Genomic DNA, 20,729 nt, shown 5'->3' with positions numbered 1-20,729 from the left:
ATATCTTAGATGAAGAAGCAGTTTCCGCATGACATAGAGGTTACCGGGAGTACCACGTCAAGTGGAAAGGGCATGCTAAAGTCAAACAGTACATGGATCAGAAAGGCAGAGCTTTAATGACGAGACCTAGATCTTCTCGAGCATTACCGCAGTTTTATTTCACCAGAGGCCTCCTTAGTTTGGGGGAATTGATGAGGACAGCCGAGCACCATACAGGAGGAGGGTTGAGCCAATCTCCTTATGGCTAGACGACCATTACATGGGGACTACTTGGCCCAATTCACATTTCTAACCATGTTGAAGACCTCACACTGGGAAGATGCACACGAGCTGCATATAAAAGCCTGATGAACACATCAGACCGTTGGATCGGGTGGACACGATGATCAGACCATTGGATCATCATCATCAGACATCTTGATTGTGAACCTCCCATGAGCCACGAAATAGTTTAGTTGTTTAGATTGTTTACATGCTTCGTTATTTTTGGTATAGCTTATATTTGTGTTGAGATTAGGAAGTTAGAAACAACTTTCAATTTATTAAAGTCTTTATGTTGAGAACCTTATCTGAGAGCGTCTTTTGTTAAAAGGTCTTTTCTGAGACTATAAAAGAGAAAGGGGGTTGTGTGGAGCCCTAATGCCATTTATTAAAAAAAAATAAAAGTTGTGTTTTCTCTTCTTCATGTGATTTGAAGAAATACCCCATGTGATTTGGAGCTTGGGTGTGGTGTGATTCCATTCCCCATTCAACAGGGGTGCGAAGCTTCCATTTATCATCTTCCTTTTCTCTTCCTTTATATCCAAAAAGAAGTATTTTTCCAAAAAGTCCATCTCTTTTCTTCCATTCCTATCTAAAACCATCCAAATCATCTTTTTCTTTAATCTTTCATCATCCAACTTCAGCCCCGACTGAAATCAACCATTGAGGACTCCAAAATCCTAAGCAACGACCCACATGTGTGACCATACGGCCACATGTGCGAGCCACTAAGATAACCGTACGAACAACCCCTCAATCCCTTGATTTTCCCTTGCTTCCCCCATCAAAACCCTTTCATTCCTCATCCCTAACTCTACGTATAAACGCTAACCCTGACCTTAGATTCTCTAGTTCCCTAATTTTCCCAAATTCCCAAACCATAAATCTCTAATTTCCTTAATTGACCCAAAATCCTAACTTCCCTTCATCCAAAACCTTAATTCCCCTCTACCAATACCTAAATTCATCAATCCCCTTAACCAATTCACCCAATTTAGCCCAAATTTCATCTTTCCCCCAAATTCTAAAAACCCCTAATTCCAAAATCCTCAATTCCCATGAACCCTAATTTTTCAAATTTCAGATTTCACCATTCCTATAACCCTAATCATAGAACCTACATGTCGGTCCCTTGCATGTGGAACGTGCCTATGCTAAATCAGAAGTTATATCCTTCCATCGGGCTTAATTTTCATTGATTTATGTGATTTCTTAGCATGCAGGCATGTGATTTAGGTTAAATCAAATTTTATTTCCTATTGTTTACTCTTAATTATGTGGTGGGTTAGCATCTTTTGTTAATTGAGTTACTTTATGGACTCTTTCATAATCTCAACATTGCATGCTAGCTTTAAATCATGTGTCCTGCAGCAGAATCGGTGGGTTTCGAGCCTCTCATTGGGGATAGATCAGGGAGAGACCTTGATTCGGGAAGCAACAACATTGATTTTTTTTATTTTACTTTCAGACTTCACGACATTAAGGTATGATTTCAACTGTCTATTTTAGGGTTTAAAGATTTTGATTATATCCAGATGGGAATTGATCCTAAAGGTTTAAAAACCAGATTCACAAAACTTTATGCTTCCGTCTTTCGAAAAATCCCAACACAAGTATGTGTCTAGAGGAATATTTTGTTGAACTCATCATTAGCTATGATCAGCGCACCATTAGCAGTGCAGAAATTAAAAGGTTAGCATAATTTCAACAACCTATGGTGATATCCTACTTAAACTCCAATCACCTCATCCACACAAAACATTGACCCATTTCAAATAAAATCCTACCCCTACTCAAGTATCCATCTAGCAGAAGTAGTTTGTAGATGTCATCGTTGGCTAGGATCAGCAAGTCATCAGAAGTGTAGAAATTAAAAGACTAGAACGATGAACATCTGAGATCCATTTTATCACAGCAATTTGCTTAGCAGTTTCTTGGCTCCTGGAGTGGTTTCTCCTAAAGTTCTCCAAACATTATACTATCCTAAAATTCCATTATGATAGACAGACTAATTAATGAGATAACTTTTAGTGATCAAGGAGCATACAGATCTACAAAAAGTCTGAATGAACTACCATAATTTTACTTACCAAACCACCCCCATCATCATCATCAAAATCACCAGCATTTGGTCCAGTGTCCTGGATCCCAATATGATCTGTGACTGCTGAAACCTGGACGAATGTATATGAGAAAGTGTTAACAGTTTCAATTGACAAAAACACGTTGAAGAGTGAACTTAACACTCCAGCAAAACAGCAACAGAAAAACAAATGATGATAACACTATCAGAAGAAGTAGAATAAAACACCTACCTTTATGACCCGACCAGCAATTTCCAATTTCCCATTCAAGCTTTGAGCTGCCTTTGCATGTTCAAGCTGAGCAAACTGTAAACGAAAAATGAATAGAAAAAGTAAAAAATAAAATAAAATAAAATAAACAACAACAGATTAGCATAAATTCAGCTAGAATAATCAATCAATAGACTTGTATTACAACTCACTTGAACAAACCCAAAACCTTTGCACTGTCCAGTCTCCAGATCAAGTGGTAGTTGCACAAGTTCCACAGGACCGAAAGGTTCAAACACCTAAAAATACACATCATGAATATGTTAACAGTCCACGAGGCATAAAATAAGAACGGCATGAGAACCTGAGAAAGTGTGCACAATTTTGTACCAGAATGCACAGAGAGAGAGAGAAAATGGTAAGTCCCCTGAACAATAAATGCAACTGGTATAATAAGTTCAATGCATAGTTCAGTAATAGCTTCCAAAAATAATAAATAAATAATAACAGCTAGTTAATATCAGCATTTTGATGGAATGTCATAAAGTTAAAAGCCTTAAAGGTCTCGGACAGTCCTCTCCATCATCATCATCATAGTGTTGTCCCAGCTATTTGGGGATCTCAGGACAAAACATGTACATAAAACTACTAATGTGACTGTAAAACTGGGTCTACAATGTGCACTTCCCGCAGATAGGAAATGTGCACAATGGTCACAATTTCTGTTACAACACTTTCAGGAATTCTTAGTGATTTTCTAGAGTGTTGGCTGGCATAGCTGCAGACAATCTCCATTCTGAAAGCAAGGAAGAAAAAGGAAGAAGAAATAAGGGAAAGAAAGATGAAAAAGGAGGAGATAAGAAGTGGAACAGAAAGTAGAAAGAAAAGAAGAAAGGAATCAATCCCAGAAATAGGATATCGTTTTCTCAAAGATATCAATCCCCAAAGAGAGAGTCACACTTGGATCTTGCATGAGATGCAAACGGGAAAGGGAAATAGTAATAGCATTGGGGATTTTTCATTTTAGTATATTTTAGGTTAGGAAAATTATTCCTTTTCAGAGTCTAGTACTATAGTTTAAGAACTTAATTGTAACTAGTTAGAAATGTAGTAGGAGGCTTATTCAACTATGAATATTGTAATGATAGAAACTAATTATTATCAAGACCCTGAGGGAGAAATGGGAAAATGGACCTTGGTGTCTTGCCGGAGAGGCTCTAACGTCAGGAGAATGATAGGACCTCACAAAGGTCATGGACCTCCCCATACTGTTAATGGAGAGTTTCTTGGAGTGGTCAGAAACGAATTTTCAAAGAACATTGGGAGTTATGGGAAAGTGAGGAAGGTGGCTATTGGCAGGGTGACGGGCTTGGCTGTGACCTGGGGGTTTGCCTTTGTGAGGATGGAGAAGGTGGAAGAATTTGAGTCAGCAGCGGCTCAGATGAACAAAAAATGGTTCTCGTGCAAAAGAATTTCAGTGCAAAAAGTAAAGTATGGGCCAGATAAAGTGAATCGAGTGATGAAGCTGAGGAATAAGAACAAAAATAGTGGGGGCCAGTGGAAAAGAAGAGAAGGTAGCAGCGTTCCAGTAGTGAAGCAAAAGGGTATTGGGGCAAACGGTGTAGGGAGAAAAATCCTTCCATGATGTTGTGCTAAAGAAGAAGATGCATCAATACCAAAAAGGAAATTTCCCTAAAGAAAGGTGGAGATGCACACCTGGAAGATGTCGTTGGGCCTGTAAGGAAGCATCAGAGGAAGGATCCCAGGTGAGGGTACATCTGAACATTTTGAACAGTTCGTGGAAGGCTCCAGAGTGCAGTTTGATTGCCATGGTAAAAGAACAAATGTCAGTTTCAGATGTTGGAGATTGGCTATCACAGAGATGTGGCCTGATGGAGGAAGATATTATCATCAAATTTCCAAGCGAACGGCTCTGCAGACATCTTTGCAGCCGAACACAGATATGGAGAGCATTATTTTCGCAAGAAGTATTTTCAGAGATAGCCCGATCCTCTCCCTGCATCGACAGGAAGATTGATTGATGCTCAACTGGGAGGAGAGATGGATTCAGATCCAGGAGCTGGCCCTGGAATTCTGGATGTGTTCAGGGATGTAGGTTCTTGTCCATGTGAAGACGTTATTAACCCTGATAAGGAAAGTTGTGAGAGCTGTATTTTGCTAGGATGAAAATCAGGAAGAAGAAATTAGATCCAATGCAGGATCAAATCGTTGTCTGTGCCAGAGACTTGTCTCATTGTCTGTCATTGTGAGATTTTGCAGGAAAATCAAGGAGTGGGGATACAAACGAAGGAAAGGAAGGAATCTCAGATGTGAGACCAGCTATTCCCTGTGGCTGAAAGCTGCTTCACAAGTGAAAAGGAAGATGGAGGAGGATTGGTATGCTCCACAGACCACCGATTTTGGGAGAGGACACATCGAGACAGGTGTTTACAGGAAGTTGATAGAGACATGCCGTAGCTACCTTCCCCAGCTGTCTCAACCGCTGTATAAGAGACTATTATAGAGCTGCACGAGCTAGTTGTGAAGCGTGCAGAAACACTCATTAGTCTCATTCGTGTCACGACTCATGAGTCACTTTTAAGTTATCGATCACGAAAGCGAAGCAACTCTATCTCAGCAGCCGACAAAGGCCATAGCAGATGGTGGCACTGTTACTGTTATGGAATACCTTGGCGGAGGGGTGGAGGGAGCTGTAGAAGGGGAAATACATAAGAGAGATCAGCCCTCTAACTGGGTTTCAGATGGTGGCACTTCAGGAAATCAAAATTCAACCTACGGATGATACGAATGTGGACTCCCTATGGGGAGGCAGGAATAAGGAGTGGGTGGCTTTAGATGCCGTTGGCGCAGCCGGAGGTATCATGGTCATTGAGATCCAAGCAGTGTTTCAAGTATCGCTATTCATTAGCGTTACATGTACCGATGACTTGGGATACAAAAACATGTATCAACAGTGTTGATAATATTGTAGACGCCGAGGAATGTATCACCATCCAAGGGAAACATTGGAAAAAATATGAAAATTTTCAATGAAACTTCAAGAGGTTAAAAGAACATGTTTACACACTTAGTACTCAAAATATAACAAAAAACAACTGTACATAATAGGCTTTCATTTTATAACAGCCTAAACCATGCAATGTTAGACAAAAGCAGTGTAATTAAATAAAATTTGACTTTTCGCCTCAAAACCCTAGTTGTCTCCATTTTCACCACTCAAATTTTAGTTTTTTCACCTAAAATCCATATCGATTCATGAGAATCATGTATAGACATGGACCTCTATTACAATCACTAACATGTGTAATAAATTGCATTTTGCTTATTTGTTTTTCATCTTGGAATTTTTGCCCCCTTTTGCCCTCAGATTTTGTTTTCTCCTTCAAATCCAATATTTGATTTCAAACTCAAAAATTGTCAAAATAGCCCTAGGAAGGGATCCCCCAAAATTTATTTTTTTTTTTTTTTAATGTTTTCCAAATTTTTCTCTTCAATTTCGGAGGTATTTATTCATGTTGTATCAATCCTCACATTAATATCAATATTTTCATCAATACTCTGCATTTATAGTGAAGGAACATGACCAATCTTGTGACATTTTTTGTATTGTGAGATATCAGCAATATTATCAATAAGGTCAGTGATAGAGATAAGGGCGTTAAATAATTTTATTTTTATTTTTATTTTTTTTTTAAAACGACTATGTTGGTCAATAATATTGACAATACTAGGAACACTAGATCCAAGGATGTGGAGAAAAGAGTGATAGGTTGGGCAATTTTCAATTACAGTGCTTCTTCAAGACTTGGAGTCCAATCTTAAATGGGTCTCTCTAGTAGTGTATATTTCAAATCAGGCTAATCAGCAACTCTGTTTTGGTCAGAAACAGATGAATAATGCCACCGATCTGAGGGAGCACCCAAATTCATGCAATCAATGGCTATCATCCCACTAATGCATTTCCTTAAGCATATAACATCATTCCCCTCAACTAAGGGCCTGTATGATTTTTTATGATACAGGTAAATCCAGGTAAATAAGTAATTATTACTTTCTCACATTGTTTGAAAATGAGCGGTGTGGATAAGTCACACAATGATTTTGTAAATTTCTCGATTTAAGTGTTAAAAAAGTAAGTTGTCACATCTGCATCGGGAAAGATGTAGTAATTACCTAGGTAAATAATTATTACTCATTTACATGGTAATTACAATTGAGCCGGAAAATCAAACAGGCCCCAAATACAAGAAAAAATTGAAATTTAAAAATGGTACTTTTGATTCCAAAACATAGCTGAAGGTTGAGAAGGAGACATCATGGGGGGTTCCGTGCGAATGGGGCAAAGTTAGGAAGTGCTAGGAAGAGGCCCTGCAGCCATGTCTCGGCAGAGATAGGAGGAGAGACAAAGGAGCACATCCCCAATGGTCCAATGGAGTACCAGTTAGCAGGGGGATGCATTGTCCACAGTAGGAAGAGCAAGCGGTAGGCAGACAGGTGGATCTCCCCGTGCTATCTACAGAGTTTGGGTGTCTTGTAGGTGCAGAGGGCAAGTCGGGTGCGCCTCTTCAAGGTGATGTGGTGTCAAGAGATGCTTCGCACATGCCCGCCTATGCGTGTGGTAACCTTGAGCTTAGGATGCCAGTTGGCCCGAAGCGGGTCTTAGGCTTAGGCACAAATGGCAAGGTCGGAATCATTCCACGTTCAGGATCGTATCTGACCCTCTGGCAGATCCTCTCCCTCGGCGACACGTGGGGCTTCCTTGAGGTCGACATCGACATCTTCAGTTGTTCCTTCAAGCAATGCCTTCTACTACATAGCATGAGAAAACGCATTGGTTGTAATTTGTTGTCTCGCTATCACCCAATTTGCAACGGCCTTTTTAACACTACAAAGGTTGTAAGCGAAAAACTCCAAGCTTAGAGGCTTTGTAGCGTCGGCTAATTGGAATAATAGGCCCTAGTCAAAGAAAGACGAATGAAAGTTAGTCCAACTAACTATCCTTTCACAGCCGTTTTGGACACAAGTACTGAGGGCGTTAAAATTGTCAGAACCTTTAGTGTGTTAAGATTGGTGGCCAATGATGAGAAGCCAATAACGGGATACATTTACGATGCAATGGAGAGAGCTAGACAAAAAATTATGGAACGCTTTCATCATATAAAACATAATAGGCCTGTAGTAGATGTAATAGATAAAAGACAAAGCAACCAAATGTCATCTCTTTTGTAATAGGATGCCTGCATCCTTAACCCTATTGTTTTCTTCTCAGTGCATATGGTAGTATTTCTTGACATTTTTGAGAGAATAGTTCCAAATAAGGACGCACAAGATAGAATATCCAAACTTCTGGACTTCTACTTGAAGAACGAGAGGACTTTCACAAAGGACATAGTTATCCAGCAAATAACTATGAAGAGCGAGAGGACTTTTGCGAAGATGCCACATTTGAATTGGCACCTTGAGAAAGTTCAAGTCAAAGGTCGAGAAGATGAGCGAGGCCTAGTAGCAGTCAAGGCCAAGAAGAAGACGAGACTGAGGAGATATGAGAAGAAGATGATCAATCATTGGATGTGGATGAACAACTAGTGGGAACTAATGATGAAGAGACAACAAAAAAGAGAGGTATTCATCGAAAGAGATGAATAATGATGGCAATGATGATGATGATGCCAATGGTGATGGAATGTGCCACTATCAATTAGGGATCAAAGCATATGGGTATAACCTATTTTGAATTTCTTATTTTTAATTTGTATAATGTATTTCATTATTTCTACATCGAAAAAAAAAAAAAATCCTTTTTTTTCACATTTTCGAGTATATCTATTCATTTGAGTACTTGTTATTGTTAGTTGATTTGTTATAGCCTAATAGTCTAATAGATGTAATAAATATAAAAAGATATTAATGAAATAGGGAGAAAACAATTCCCTACACTTGTAGTAATTTTACATATTTTTTCATAAAAAATTTCTATTTTTCCTTATTTTTCTTTTTTATTTTAATTTTTACAAAATAAAATGTGTTCAGGGGCCTATGCAATTGCATATGCGATTATGCGATCGCATATGCGCACAAAACCCCTGGGTCGCATGGGATCACTTATGACATTTGACAACACTAGAATTCACCCTCTCCATCCAAATGACATAGAAATGTCCCATCGACGCAAAAAAAAATCATTTCCTTAGTTTTCGTCCAATCCAAACATGCCTTTATGTAGATTGAACAGATATTTAATATAACAGTGCCTATCAAGAGTAAAACCAAACCTGAATTGCCAATCACTTTTACCTGCCGAAGCTGATCTTCCGTCATGTTGAAGTGTAAATTCCCAACATAGAGTTTTCTAGCAATCCCCTGCCCTGAGAGAGCACCTGATCCACTAACAGAAGCACTAGATTGAACAAGATTCTTTTCAGCCTCTGAAGGTTTAACCATTACAGGTTGACCAAAAAGCTGGTGTCCTGAAAGAGCAATTGCCATCGGCACTGACATTGCATCATAAAACTCAATATACCTGCAATGCCACCAACACGTGCTCACATATGACTTCTAAAGCATGAATGGAAAATAACATTCAGAACTTCAAATGGAAAACAAAGAAATTGGGATTATTAGAAGAGATTTTCACATATTACTACCTTATTAATTTGGTATTTACATCCCAGCACTTAATTGAATCAACTTTTCATTAGTGTCTCATTTATTAAGGTCTTTTTCATCCCATTACTTTCTATTAGTTTTCTATACCTTCTTAATGTAGAAAGATCTGGATGGAAGAGTGTTGATGAAGACTTGGAAGAAGAATAAAAATCACCCACAACTTGATAAATCCCAAGCACAGAGGATCAAGCATGTGTCACTAAGAAAAGGAGAAGGAAAACTCCAGTCCTCTAATGTTTCATAGAAAAATAATAACATTTTTTACTCCATATGTATCTCATGTATATATCCCCTAATCCAAGGTATGGAGTAAATGGGGGGCAAAAAGAAAAGGAAAAGAAAAACTGCATTCAACCGAATTCTACCTATTTTGACTCTATCAACTTATCACTAATGGAGCCCAAAGTAGCCAATGGAAGCCGATAGGTCTCCAAATTCAAATAGATCTCAAATCTCATGACTCTTATACCTCACCAAAATAAAAGAATTGTATAGGATACTCTAGACTCCTTTCTGAACCCAACTATTAAGCCTAACTAACTACGATTTTTGTGTGATTGGATAACCCTAGTAGTTTGATTGGAGCAATTTTTGGACACTGAAATTGGACCATCATTCATTTCTTTTGTCATCCTTTAGAACTATCAATTTATGGATTGCCTATGCGATGAATGTGGCACCTGCGGACAAGATCCAGGCTGTTCATCAGTGGATTTCTTCATGTCTGTTCCACAGCGTAAAATCAGGCTAGTTCAGTCATCAGGTGGATCAAGCATGTATGGAAAATGTGGAGCCATTCAATCTTTCAAAAACATTATGTTGTCAGAATGACATCGAATGCCATGTTAACTACAATTTTTTGGAACACATCTGTTTTAAGTGGCAATGCAGCTGACATGAGTGACCTCCAAACCTAATTAAGCTGATCCAAACGTCTAGATTCCTTGGCCCAACAATCAAGTAAGTCTGATAGTTATGTGGGCCACACATGTAAACAACAAAATGAAAGATCATCATCATCATGGATTCATGATCATCTAAGCCTTGTCTATTTGACTAAACTAATAATTTAAATATTAAAAAAAAAAAAAAAAAAAAAAAAAAAAGAAAAGAAAAGAAGAAGAAGAAGAAGACTAACCGTCCACATTCAACAAGTGTGGAGTCACCTGCCTATATTTGGCTAGGACACGTTAATGGTGGACCTCAACTGATGAATGTCTCAAATCTCAAGTACATGTGCCAACTTCATTATTCATCTGAGTTAGTCATCAAGCATTCAATACCTGTACAACACAGTGCACACACACGAGTTCCAGACCATTCATCTGTTTGGCCCTATCTACTAAGAAGACTGTTGAGGATTACAAACGGATGGCTAGGGAAATATCCAACCAATGGTCAGCATTAAACAGGAAAAAGTATTCCAAACAATGGTTAGGATCATCTGGTTGGTGTTTTTTTTTTTTATTTTGGGTTTATGGCATATCCACGGAAGTGGAAGGACACAATGGATGAACAGTCCTGATACATCTACGTGTACAGAGGTTGAGTGCTTGATAAATGATTGGGATATAAGTGTTTAGAATAGGTGGGACCTACCATCTACTGTGAAATACTATGATTTGAAGTATCTACCGAGATTTGAGAGTAGTCTCTCAAAACAACCATCCCATGTACATTTGCAAAAGAAGAGGGTTTTTGTTGGAATTTTGTACAAAGAAGCATTTTCATCATTTAGTAAAAAAGAAAAGCTACTTTATGTAACAGAAGTTAGAGAAAACTAACATAGGTACTCGGATGATAAGAACCTCAATTTATGAGGTAGCTTAGTGACAAGTTGATTTGCTCAAGTAAAGTGACAGAATAACAAAATAATGTAGTAGTAAAATATAAAAACCCATTCCTTCAATGTAAAATGAATTCACAGCAGAAGTGAACTAATCATGGTTACCAGACAGTAACAAACATTCAAAGTCCAAGTGAAGGCTGTCATCTCGGAGAGATTTTTACGTAAGAGAACCCACAGGAAAGGAGAAGAAAGAAAAGGCAAGAGCCTCTCAAAATATGCCACTAGGCCTAAAAGATGACCCAATCAAGAAAGGGTGAAATACATACATATCAATCAAGAACTGTTGATGTTGCTTGTCACCAATGGTAGCTGGACAGCAAGGATACTGAGCATACTCAGGGGACTCCACGAGGTATGAAGTGGAATTAACTCTTCAGTTTCTTTTTCTTTTTTCTTTTTTTCTTTTTTTGAAGGATAATGAATGAATTTTATTGAAGAGAGCCTGGCAAAACCAGGGAAAAGAATACAAAAACCTGGAGGCTACCCCTCCAACATGGAACAGACTAAATTCGGATGTAACTGTAGGCGAATTCTAGCCCATTCGATTACATCTCCCAACACCTTCCTTAAAAACTGGACTTGAGAGGATCTCTTGTTATTGAAACACCTCGCATTACGTTCAGTCCACAGATTCCATAAACCAGCTAAAAGAATCAGCCTCCACACTCCTGACCTTTCTTTCGTCAGATGAACACCATGTCAGGCCCGCATAAAAATCGGAACTGAACTAGGCATGGCCCAAGCGATGTCAAAAAGCTTGAACATGTGGTTCCACAACTGGGTAGCAAATGGACAGTGAATAAGGTGGTGGTTTACAGATTCGGCAATACTTTTCAGTTTCTTAAGGCAGAAAAATAATTTCGACAAAAGCAAAGTTAGAAAGCTCATAGGAGTTCCCAAAGTATCTTGAGCATGTTTGTGAAAATAAAAAGTGATGTCAGCACTGGAACTTTACTCTTAAGCTAGTTTGCTGGAGATTTGCTTTGGCAGAAAGGGATTTTTTTTATTTTTTATTTTTTTTAAGGTGAATAATTTATTAAAAAGAGAACAAAAACAACAACAAAATAAAGCAACAGGAAGAAAGAATAGACAAGAAAAGAAAAGAGGAAAGAAGAAAGGGAAAAAGAAAAAAAAATACACCACAACCAGGCCCAAGCCTAGAACAACCCAAGAGCCCCCCTAAGACAGAAATCAGTAAACCCCAACCAATGTTTTAAATATCGACGATATCAGCCAATATATCTAGAGCTGGGCAGGATCCGACCCAATCCAACGAGTCTGACCCAATTGAATTGGTCGGATCCGATCCAACCCGAACCGAAGGCCAGGATCGGGTCAGATCGAGTAGGCCCACTTAGATCCGAACGTATAACGAGTCGAGTTCGAGTCAGTGGCCAATCCGGACCGATTCGATCCAGGATCCGATCCGATCCGATCCGGTCCGGTCCTATATACCTATTTTAACTTTTTCTTTTTTACTTTTTACTACCCTCTACCCAAACGAAAGCCCTAAATCCCTAACCCCTCTTCTCTACCCAATCGAGCAACGCCGTACCCACCCATCTCGATCCAGCCACTCAGCAGCCCCAACCCAGCAGCAACAACCCATCTTCACCGACCGTTCATCCTCCTCCATTCATCGGATAGGTTCCATTTTATTTTTTTTTGTGTATTTTCGAGCGGTGGCCCGCCCTAGCTCGATGGTGGACCGCACTGGCTCGCCGGTGGTCCGGCCCTGGCTCGCTGTTGATCCGATCCGAACCGTACCCAATCCGATCCGATTCGGTTTCCCTGACCGAGTCGAACTCGGTTAGGATCAAGCCAGCAGTGCATCGGATCGGATCGAGTCAGATGACCCGGACTCAGTCCCTAATCGGATCAAGTTCGGGTCAGTTCATTGAAAATTTTGGACCGAGTCGAGTTGGACCCAATCCGGTCCGACTCGACTCGATGCCCACCTCTAGATATATCCCACGATATATCTTATATCCCACACGTGCGATATGAAACACACAGGTAATGCGGATATATCCCACATGTTTGATCCAGTGACCATTTTCAAAATTTGATCCCTTTTCTTGGTTGAAATTATGTTTATTCAGTGTCAATTGGTTACAAATCTATTGGTTCTTCATGTTTTGCATGAAAAATCATGGAGTTGGAGCTTGATTTCAATATCCCATTGGTTCTTCATGTTTTTTTTTCCAAAAATTTCCTTCTACCAGCTGTCAATTGAGACTAATTTCGTTGTATTTCGGAGTATTTGATGAAATGATCATCACATACACTTTAATTTCAAAATTTGCGTATATGTGGTCTGATTTTGGGGAAAATTGGAGAAAAATCGATATTTAGGAGCTTGTAATGTTGCACTCGCAAATATGAGGCTAATCTACTGATTTGTCAAGTCCTTGTCAATTTTCGGAAAATAAAAATCATTTTTTAATTAAAAATTAATAATAATAAAATATTAAATTTTTTCTTCGAAATTTTCCCTCAACCAGCTGTCAATTGAGACTAATTTCAAAGTATTTGGGAGTGTTTGATGAAATGATCATCACATACACTCTAAATGATCATCACCTATTCATTCAATTTAAAAGTGTGTATTAAGGTCTTTTTTAATAATCCCTAAAGTTTCATTGAAAAATTCAACCATTTTCTCAATGTTTTCCCATTTTCCCCAAAAAGTGTGATAAATTACCTGATACAAATGATATATCCCGTGCGATAACCGATTCGTATCTATATCCCAATGATGCGATATGTAACACGATACCGATATTTCGAACACTGACTGCAACAAACTATGGAGAGCCCAAACTCTGAACAATAAAATCACCCTATTGAAGACACCAGCTGAGGAAACACTCTTGTTGCGGAAACAGGAACAGTTCCTCTCATTCCACACAGCCCAAAGGACTCAGGCAAGGGAAAATTTTAGGCAGAAAGGGACGACTCAAACAAAGGGAAAATTTTACTAAAAATTACCAAGAAGCAATAGAAAAGGAAATCTGAATGACAGAATCGGGATATTCAACAAGATTTGGAAACAGGAATATCTCATTCTCAAGTATTATGGGTTGAGAATGCAATCAGTCCAATCTAGTGTTTGTGAGACTGTAAAATAGCTGAATGAAGACGGGTGATGTCAAGGATCAGGAAGATATTGATAAATTCCAAAGCTGCTTTAAAGGCTAAACAACTCGATGGCACTCAAAACTACCACCTTCAATCCATATAGGGAGCACAAAAGGCAGATGAAATGAAGAGACTTGAGAACAGCCATGAATTTATGTTTTTTTAGTGAAAAAAAGGCCTCATAGAAGTATTTTCGCAAGGGATATATCATGTGCCCTGGCATGCAGCATAAAGGGAAACAGCTTGCACTCAAATGCATTACCATATGCCCTTACTGTTAAATCCTCTTCTGCTTAGCTGTTACATTTACAAAAATTTGTTAAATTATCAAAGAAAATTGGAGCAACACCATCCTGCAATGCACCTACAAAGATGTTATCCTAAGTAGCATGGTACATACCCAACTCCTTTTGACCGCCGCGAATTCCTGTCCATGATCAACCGCACATCCCTTACCTGAAAAACTACAAATATAATTGTTAAAATATTACCCAGGCAGAAAACAGAATATGCATGAAAGCCACAATTTACAGGGTGATCCATGACATGGTTACTACACTATACCACCCATGGGAGGCCGCTTATATGATCACCAGTCAACTTTTACGCACATCATTACACTCACCAAATACAAAGTATGTTGAGCCACAAAAAAGTCATTATACTACGCCTCATGGAAGGCAGGGACCATTTACTGCAATAAGAAGCAAATGTATCTCAATGATGCATTCGTGCTATTTCGAACGATGTCTCATGCATCAAGAACATTAGTTTATCAGAGACTATAAAAAGTGGTGAATAACTTCGAAGAACACTGCGCAATGAAGATATGTTGTTTGATGGCAATACATAAAGTACCATACCTGTATTCCAAGAAACATAAAATATCAACATATGCATTAAAACTAATAATTAAAAAAAAAAAAAAACAAAAACAAAAACAAACATGATTGTGCAACAGTCTTAAAGAAAGCAAAAACAAATAACAAAAAAAGCATCATCGTACTAACCTTGCCTGCTTTTGAGAAAAACTCATAAACATCTTTCTCAGTCGCCTTCAAAGGCATCTGCCAAGTGAGCATAGACCACCTCATCAAAAGTCAATGAAATTTGGCCAAAAAAAAAAGGGGGGGATGGGAAAGAAATGAAAAACATATATCACATCTGGTCGTGATGTGGTGATAACATAGGCTGTACATGCTATTCTACCTGGTAAGCAAAAACAGTTCTCTGATCCCTTTCTGGATCAGCTTCAGGCTCCACGGCTTCTTTTTTCTCCTTAAATTTCCTGCATAGAAAAATGGCTATAAATATGAGCAGAGATCCAGGAAACAAATTATGACAAAGGTAAATGCAATATCGAGATAATTAAAATACAGAATTAGCCTAAATAATTTCCTCACAGTGTAAACATGGTCCCAAAGGCTAACATGTATGGCATTGAACTGGTTTTGTCACTCACGATGTTGGCCAATTTTCGAGTATCAAATGACATTGGGATGATAAGAAATGGTCCCATTTGATGGCCTGTCAAGTTACCTTTCCAACAGGCCTGAGATCAAAGGTTTTGAATAATGGTCTCTCAGACCCGTATCAGCCCATACTGGCCGTTTGTCTTTTCTTTGCTGAAAATTTTGCAGGAAAATTATCACAAACAAGTACAAAACAGGAAACACAAGAATCTTTTCCCTAGTTTTGGACATGTATTCAATGGTGTATCATACCATCGTTTAGTATGAATGTTGCCTGTCTGCCTGACCTGTTGAAAGTTGAATTTGTTAGTCTTCTGACTTCTAAAATGTGGTGTTAAAGCATTTGAGAAATAGAAATTCCTGGTTGATTGTCAAATGTCAACTTACTCTGGGCATGTTTCATCATCATCATGTAAGCCTTACCCCAATTAATCAGGGTCACCTACATGAATCCCATTCTGCCATTCCACTCTATCAACAGCCATACCTTCGGTTAGACCAATAGGTCATCGATTCTTTTGTTACTACTTCCATCCACATCCTTTTGAGCCTTCCCCTTGCCCCTTCAGAGCACCTTCAACTTGTACCAACTCACTCCTAACCAGTGCAAATCTTCGTCTCAGTTGCACTTGCACATGACCAAACCATCTAACTCTATTCTTCCTCATCTTATTACCTATCGGTGCTACTCCCAAGTTCCCTCAAATGTATCCATTTTTAATTCTATCTTTCCTCACCTTGTCACTCATCCATCTCAACATCCTCATTTCGACTATACTCATCCTATGAACATGTTGTTCCTTGACTGCTGCCCAACATTCTGTCCCATAAAGCATGGCTGGTCTCATAGCTATCATATAAAATTTCCCTTTCAGTTTGAGTGGTATACGACAATCACATAAAACTCCTGCATTTCTTCCACCCAGCTCCAATTCTATAGGCGACATCCTTCTCAATCTCTCCATTCTCATGAATTATTAACCCAAGGTATCGAAAGTGGCCATTTTGGGAAACTTATTGGTCAACAATCTTAACTAATTCCTTGTTTTCACTCCTATTGTTACTAAAATTGCACTCCCTATACTCTGTTTTAGTCTGACTAATTTAAATCCTTTAGATTCTAAAGCACCCCTCTATAAATCTAGCTTTGTGTTTACACCCTCCCATGTCTATTCAATCAAAATTGTTCCCTACCAACAACATACACCATGGGATCTCTTCCTGCAAATGCCTCGTTAACTTATCCATAACCAATGCAAAAAGGTACGGGCTCAAGGACGGCCCCCTGGTGCAAGTTGGAAGTCACTTTGCCTCTCCACTAGTGGTCCTCACATTTGTTACACTCCCCCCATACATATCCTTCATCATATCAATATATCCTCTTCAAACTCCTTCCTTTCCCAACACACACCAAATTAACTCTCTCAGGACCCTATCATATGCTTTCTCTTCGTCAATAAAGACAACATGGAGATCCTTCCTCCTCTCCTCATATTTTTCCATCAATTGTCTTTAGTAGAAAATAGCATCAGTTGATGTCTTGATAAATCCATTTCATGCCTTAGTCTTTTGTTCAATCACTCTCTACCAATGTTTCACAGTATGGCCCACAAATTAAATCCCGTGATAATTAGTATAGTTGTGTATGTACCCTTTATTCTCATAAAAAGGTGTAACATTACTTTTCCTCCATTTGTCTAGCATTTTCTTCAATCTTACAATCTAGTTGAAAAACTTAGCCAACCAAAATAACCCAGTATTTCCCCTACACTTCCAAACCTCTATTGGTATATATGGCATCTGGTCCAAGGGCCTTTCCTATTTCCATCTTTCTTAAAGCTTCTTTCACTTCTTTTTTTAACATTAAAAGCTTCCTAATCCTACAAAAGTATCTATTGTCTACAATGTCATTTGAATTCATGGTTACTTCTATCCCTATGCTCTTAGTGTGGTTATGGTTTAAAAAGTTCTAAAAATAACTTCTCCACCTTTCATTAATATTGTTGTCCTTTACTAGTATCCTCTGGTTATCACTCTTAAGTTTTAATGCATCTAACATAATCTAGGTCTCTACCCTTCCTCTGTCTCTCATTTTTGCAAGTCCAAAGACATCTTTCCCACCTTCTCTTGACCCCAATCAATCTATTGTAAAGATCATCATAAGCCATAAGCTTAGCCTCACTTACTAAGCAATCTTTTTGTCATTTGTATATAATTCAAAATGTTCATCATTTCAAGTCCCTTGCCAAGCTTCAAAACATGAACATTTCTCGTTAATAGCTTTTTGTACACGTCATTCCACCACCAAGCTTCCTTAATGATGGACTTTTCCCCTTGGGATACTCCTAAACATCTTTTGCCACTTTCTTAATGCACTTAGTCATCTCAGTCCACATAACATTTATTTCTTCTTCAACATTCCACTTTCCTTCTTCCATCAATTTACTTTTGAATAACATTGGTTTTTGTCCTTTTAAATTCCACCACCAAGTTTTTGGACACCTACTAATTTCACTCCCTTTCTTTCATCTCTTAATTTAAACATCGATAAACATTAACCTGTATTACACGGTCAAACTCTCTCTAGTATAACCTTAGAATCCTCACATATTGATCGTTCTATTTTCCTGCATAGAAACAAATCATTTGACTTGTATACAATCCACTTTTGAAAGTTATTAAATGTTGATCTCTTTTTAGAATGTGTTTGCTAGAGCTAGATTGTATGCCATAGTGAAAACAAGGATAGTATTCCCCATTTCATTCCTTCTCCCAAAACCATATCCTCCATATACGCTCTCACATCCTCTGCTTTTTTTCCCTACATAGCTATTCAAGACTCCTCCCATTAATATCCTCTCCATTCGGAATTCCTTGCATAACTCCATCCAAACGAACACAAGCTATGTTATCTCTCCTTCATTTCATTTTATCTACTAACTCCACACTCTTACGTGCCAATGTTCCTATATTCCATGTGGCAAGATGAATCATATTCTCCTGGGCTAGTTTCTTCACCTATGCATGTCCAAAATGGCGTGAAACCCTTGCCTACTGAGAGACGCCCTAGCCAACTCTTGTCCATTATAAATTGAAGTTACCTTTTAGGAAAGAAAAGAGAAAAGTTCCAACCATGTGAAATTTGATGACTAAGAATTATTGTGTATAAGGGATATGACGTGATTTAAAAAGGGTCACAAACATTGGATGAGAGGTATTTAGAGATAGATTTCAACTGTGAAATAGCAAGTGGACTAGGAGTAAGAGTTGGATTTGGGAATATAGAATATTCAGAAATATCTTCTATTTTTAGGAAGGATAGAATCAAATGTAATTGCATATGTACATACAAATTCTCGAAGAAGAAGAATTAAACGTAGTTTGGGTCTATTTTTGTTGGAGAGAAAAGATCAATCAAGTAAACTTAGAAGCCTTTTGTGCCTATATTGTTTAGTAATGTGGGCACCATTCTTATCAAAGTGAATAGAGTTTTCTTTTTTCTTTTTTCTTTTTCCTTTTTTCTTTCTTCTACTTCTTTTTTTTAAAGTGTAATTAGAGTAAAAATAGGAGAAAGTCCTAGTAAAATATGCATCTTCTGACTGCTTTTACTCCCCATGCATAAGCTCATAAAGTCTAAGATATGTTAAGTAAAAACAAGTGGAATAAAAAAATATCTGGCATTTTATCTTTTCTTTTATTGAATATTACTGGACATAAAAAGTGTCTCCTTCCATTGTTTATAAGAATAGATAGCTGACGCACTCTGATGGTCAGAATTTATGTTGATTTTGCAAATAAAACACTCTCGTTGATTCTCTATTTCCTTTTTCCTTTCTTTCTTCTTTTTTTTTTTTTTTCTTTTTTCTTTTTCTCTTTTGTTACTCTTTCCATGGGATTTTACATGGTTTTTTAATGGTTTGGAACTCTCTATGTTAATTGGTACCAGAGTGCTTTCTTTTCAGGATACAAGAGATACACTTCTTTTAGTGGTATGGAACTTTTTACATTATTTGGAATCCGAATGGTTCAGGATCAAGGGCCAACAATTGCTTCTAGTTGATTCTAGGGTGTCCATATGAAAATCCGATGGTGCGGTTGGATTCCATCCAAATGAACCTGGACAGATTTCTACGACAAGCCCGATGACCAATCATGGTGGAAATAGGAGAGTAAGGATGCAAAGCCGCTAATCCCTAAGACAATGTTTATGGAAATGTCCTAAGAATTATTTGATAAGAATGGAATTTCAAAAGCTTTGATGCCCTAATCAAGAGATCCAAATCCTATAGGAATTGACTAGAAGCATGGGCACAATGGGTTTGCATAGTCCACATAAACCAATCACAAGCTATGGCCCACTCCACCCTCCATGGCAGAATACTCTTACTTGATGGCCCAAGTTACGAGGAGATTGACGCCCAATTGCACAAACATCAGAGTGGGATGATGGTTATCATTACAATAGGGGTTGTAACGGCCGTTACACCCCCAAAACGACCATTGTGGTTTTTGTATTATGAAAAACCTATTTCGGCCCTGTAGCAAACTGCTACGGCCATTACAAGACCATTATGAGTTTATTTTTTGTAACAACCATTATGACCCCGTAACGCGTGACAGTCATCTCATAATGGTCGTTGCGGCTGTTATGTAGCCGTTTTGGAATACCTTGTTTCCAGTTGGGCAGTGATTGAGAATAACATGTAAAAGTGGATTTACTTGAATTAAATGGGCAGTTGTACATCAAGGAATTCTTGAATTCCTTGATCAGTTGATTGTGGTGAAGAGATTATTTTTTATTACATATATGGAAGTCCATAATGATTAGCATATAAAGTTGGTGCCAATTAGGGTACTCCATATCGGTTACGAAATGGCAATGGTGGTAACTGTTACACGTTATAGGGCCATAACAGCTGCAACAGCCTTTGTCTACAATGGCCGTTATTTTATTTTATTTTTTTTAAGGCGTATCAGTCCATTATGGGGCTGAAACATTTTTTTTAGAGAGAAGGAGGCTGAAAC

General features: G+C 38.2%; 1 protein-coding gene across 2 annotated transcripts in view; it reads right to left on the bottom strand.

Annotated features, from left to right (window-relative positions):
- Positions 1-20,729, bottom strand: part of LOC131234422 (uncharacterized) — a 52,460-nt gene that overhangs the window by 7,624 nt on the left and 24,107 nt on the right. For both annotated transcript variants that reach the window (XM_058231281.1, XM_058231280.1), the window contains exons 2-8: positions 15,442-15,520; positions 15,243-15,299; positions 14,633-14,688; positions 8,871-9,096; positions 2,768-2,854; positions 2,577-2,651; positions 2,352-2,435 (exon numbers count right to left, since the gene is read on the bottom strand). In XM_058231281.1, the coding sequence (XP_058087264.1) occupies positions 2,352-2,435; positions 2,577-2,651; positions 2,768-2,854; positions 8,871-9,096; positions 14,633-14,688; positions 15,243-15,299; positions 15,442-15,520 (664 nt within the window). The remainder of the gene's footprint in view (positions 1-2,351; positions 2,436-2,576; positions 2,652-2,767; positions 2,855-8,870; positions 9,097-14,632; positions 14,689-15,242; positions 15,300-15,441; positions 15,521-20,729) is intronic.

This window comes from Magnolia sinica, chromosome 19 (assembly GCF_029962835.1).
Source record: "Magnolia sinica isolate HGM2019 chromosome 19, MsV1, whole genome shotgun sequence".
In the NCBI taxonomy this organism is placed as follows: Eukaryota; Viridiplantae; Streptophyta; class Magnoliopsida; order Magnoliales; family Magnoliaceae; genus Magnolia; species Magnolia sinica.
This window is presented reverse-complemented; position numbering and strand designations above follow the sequence as displayed.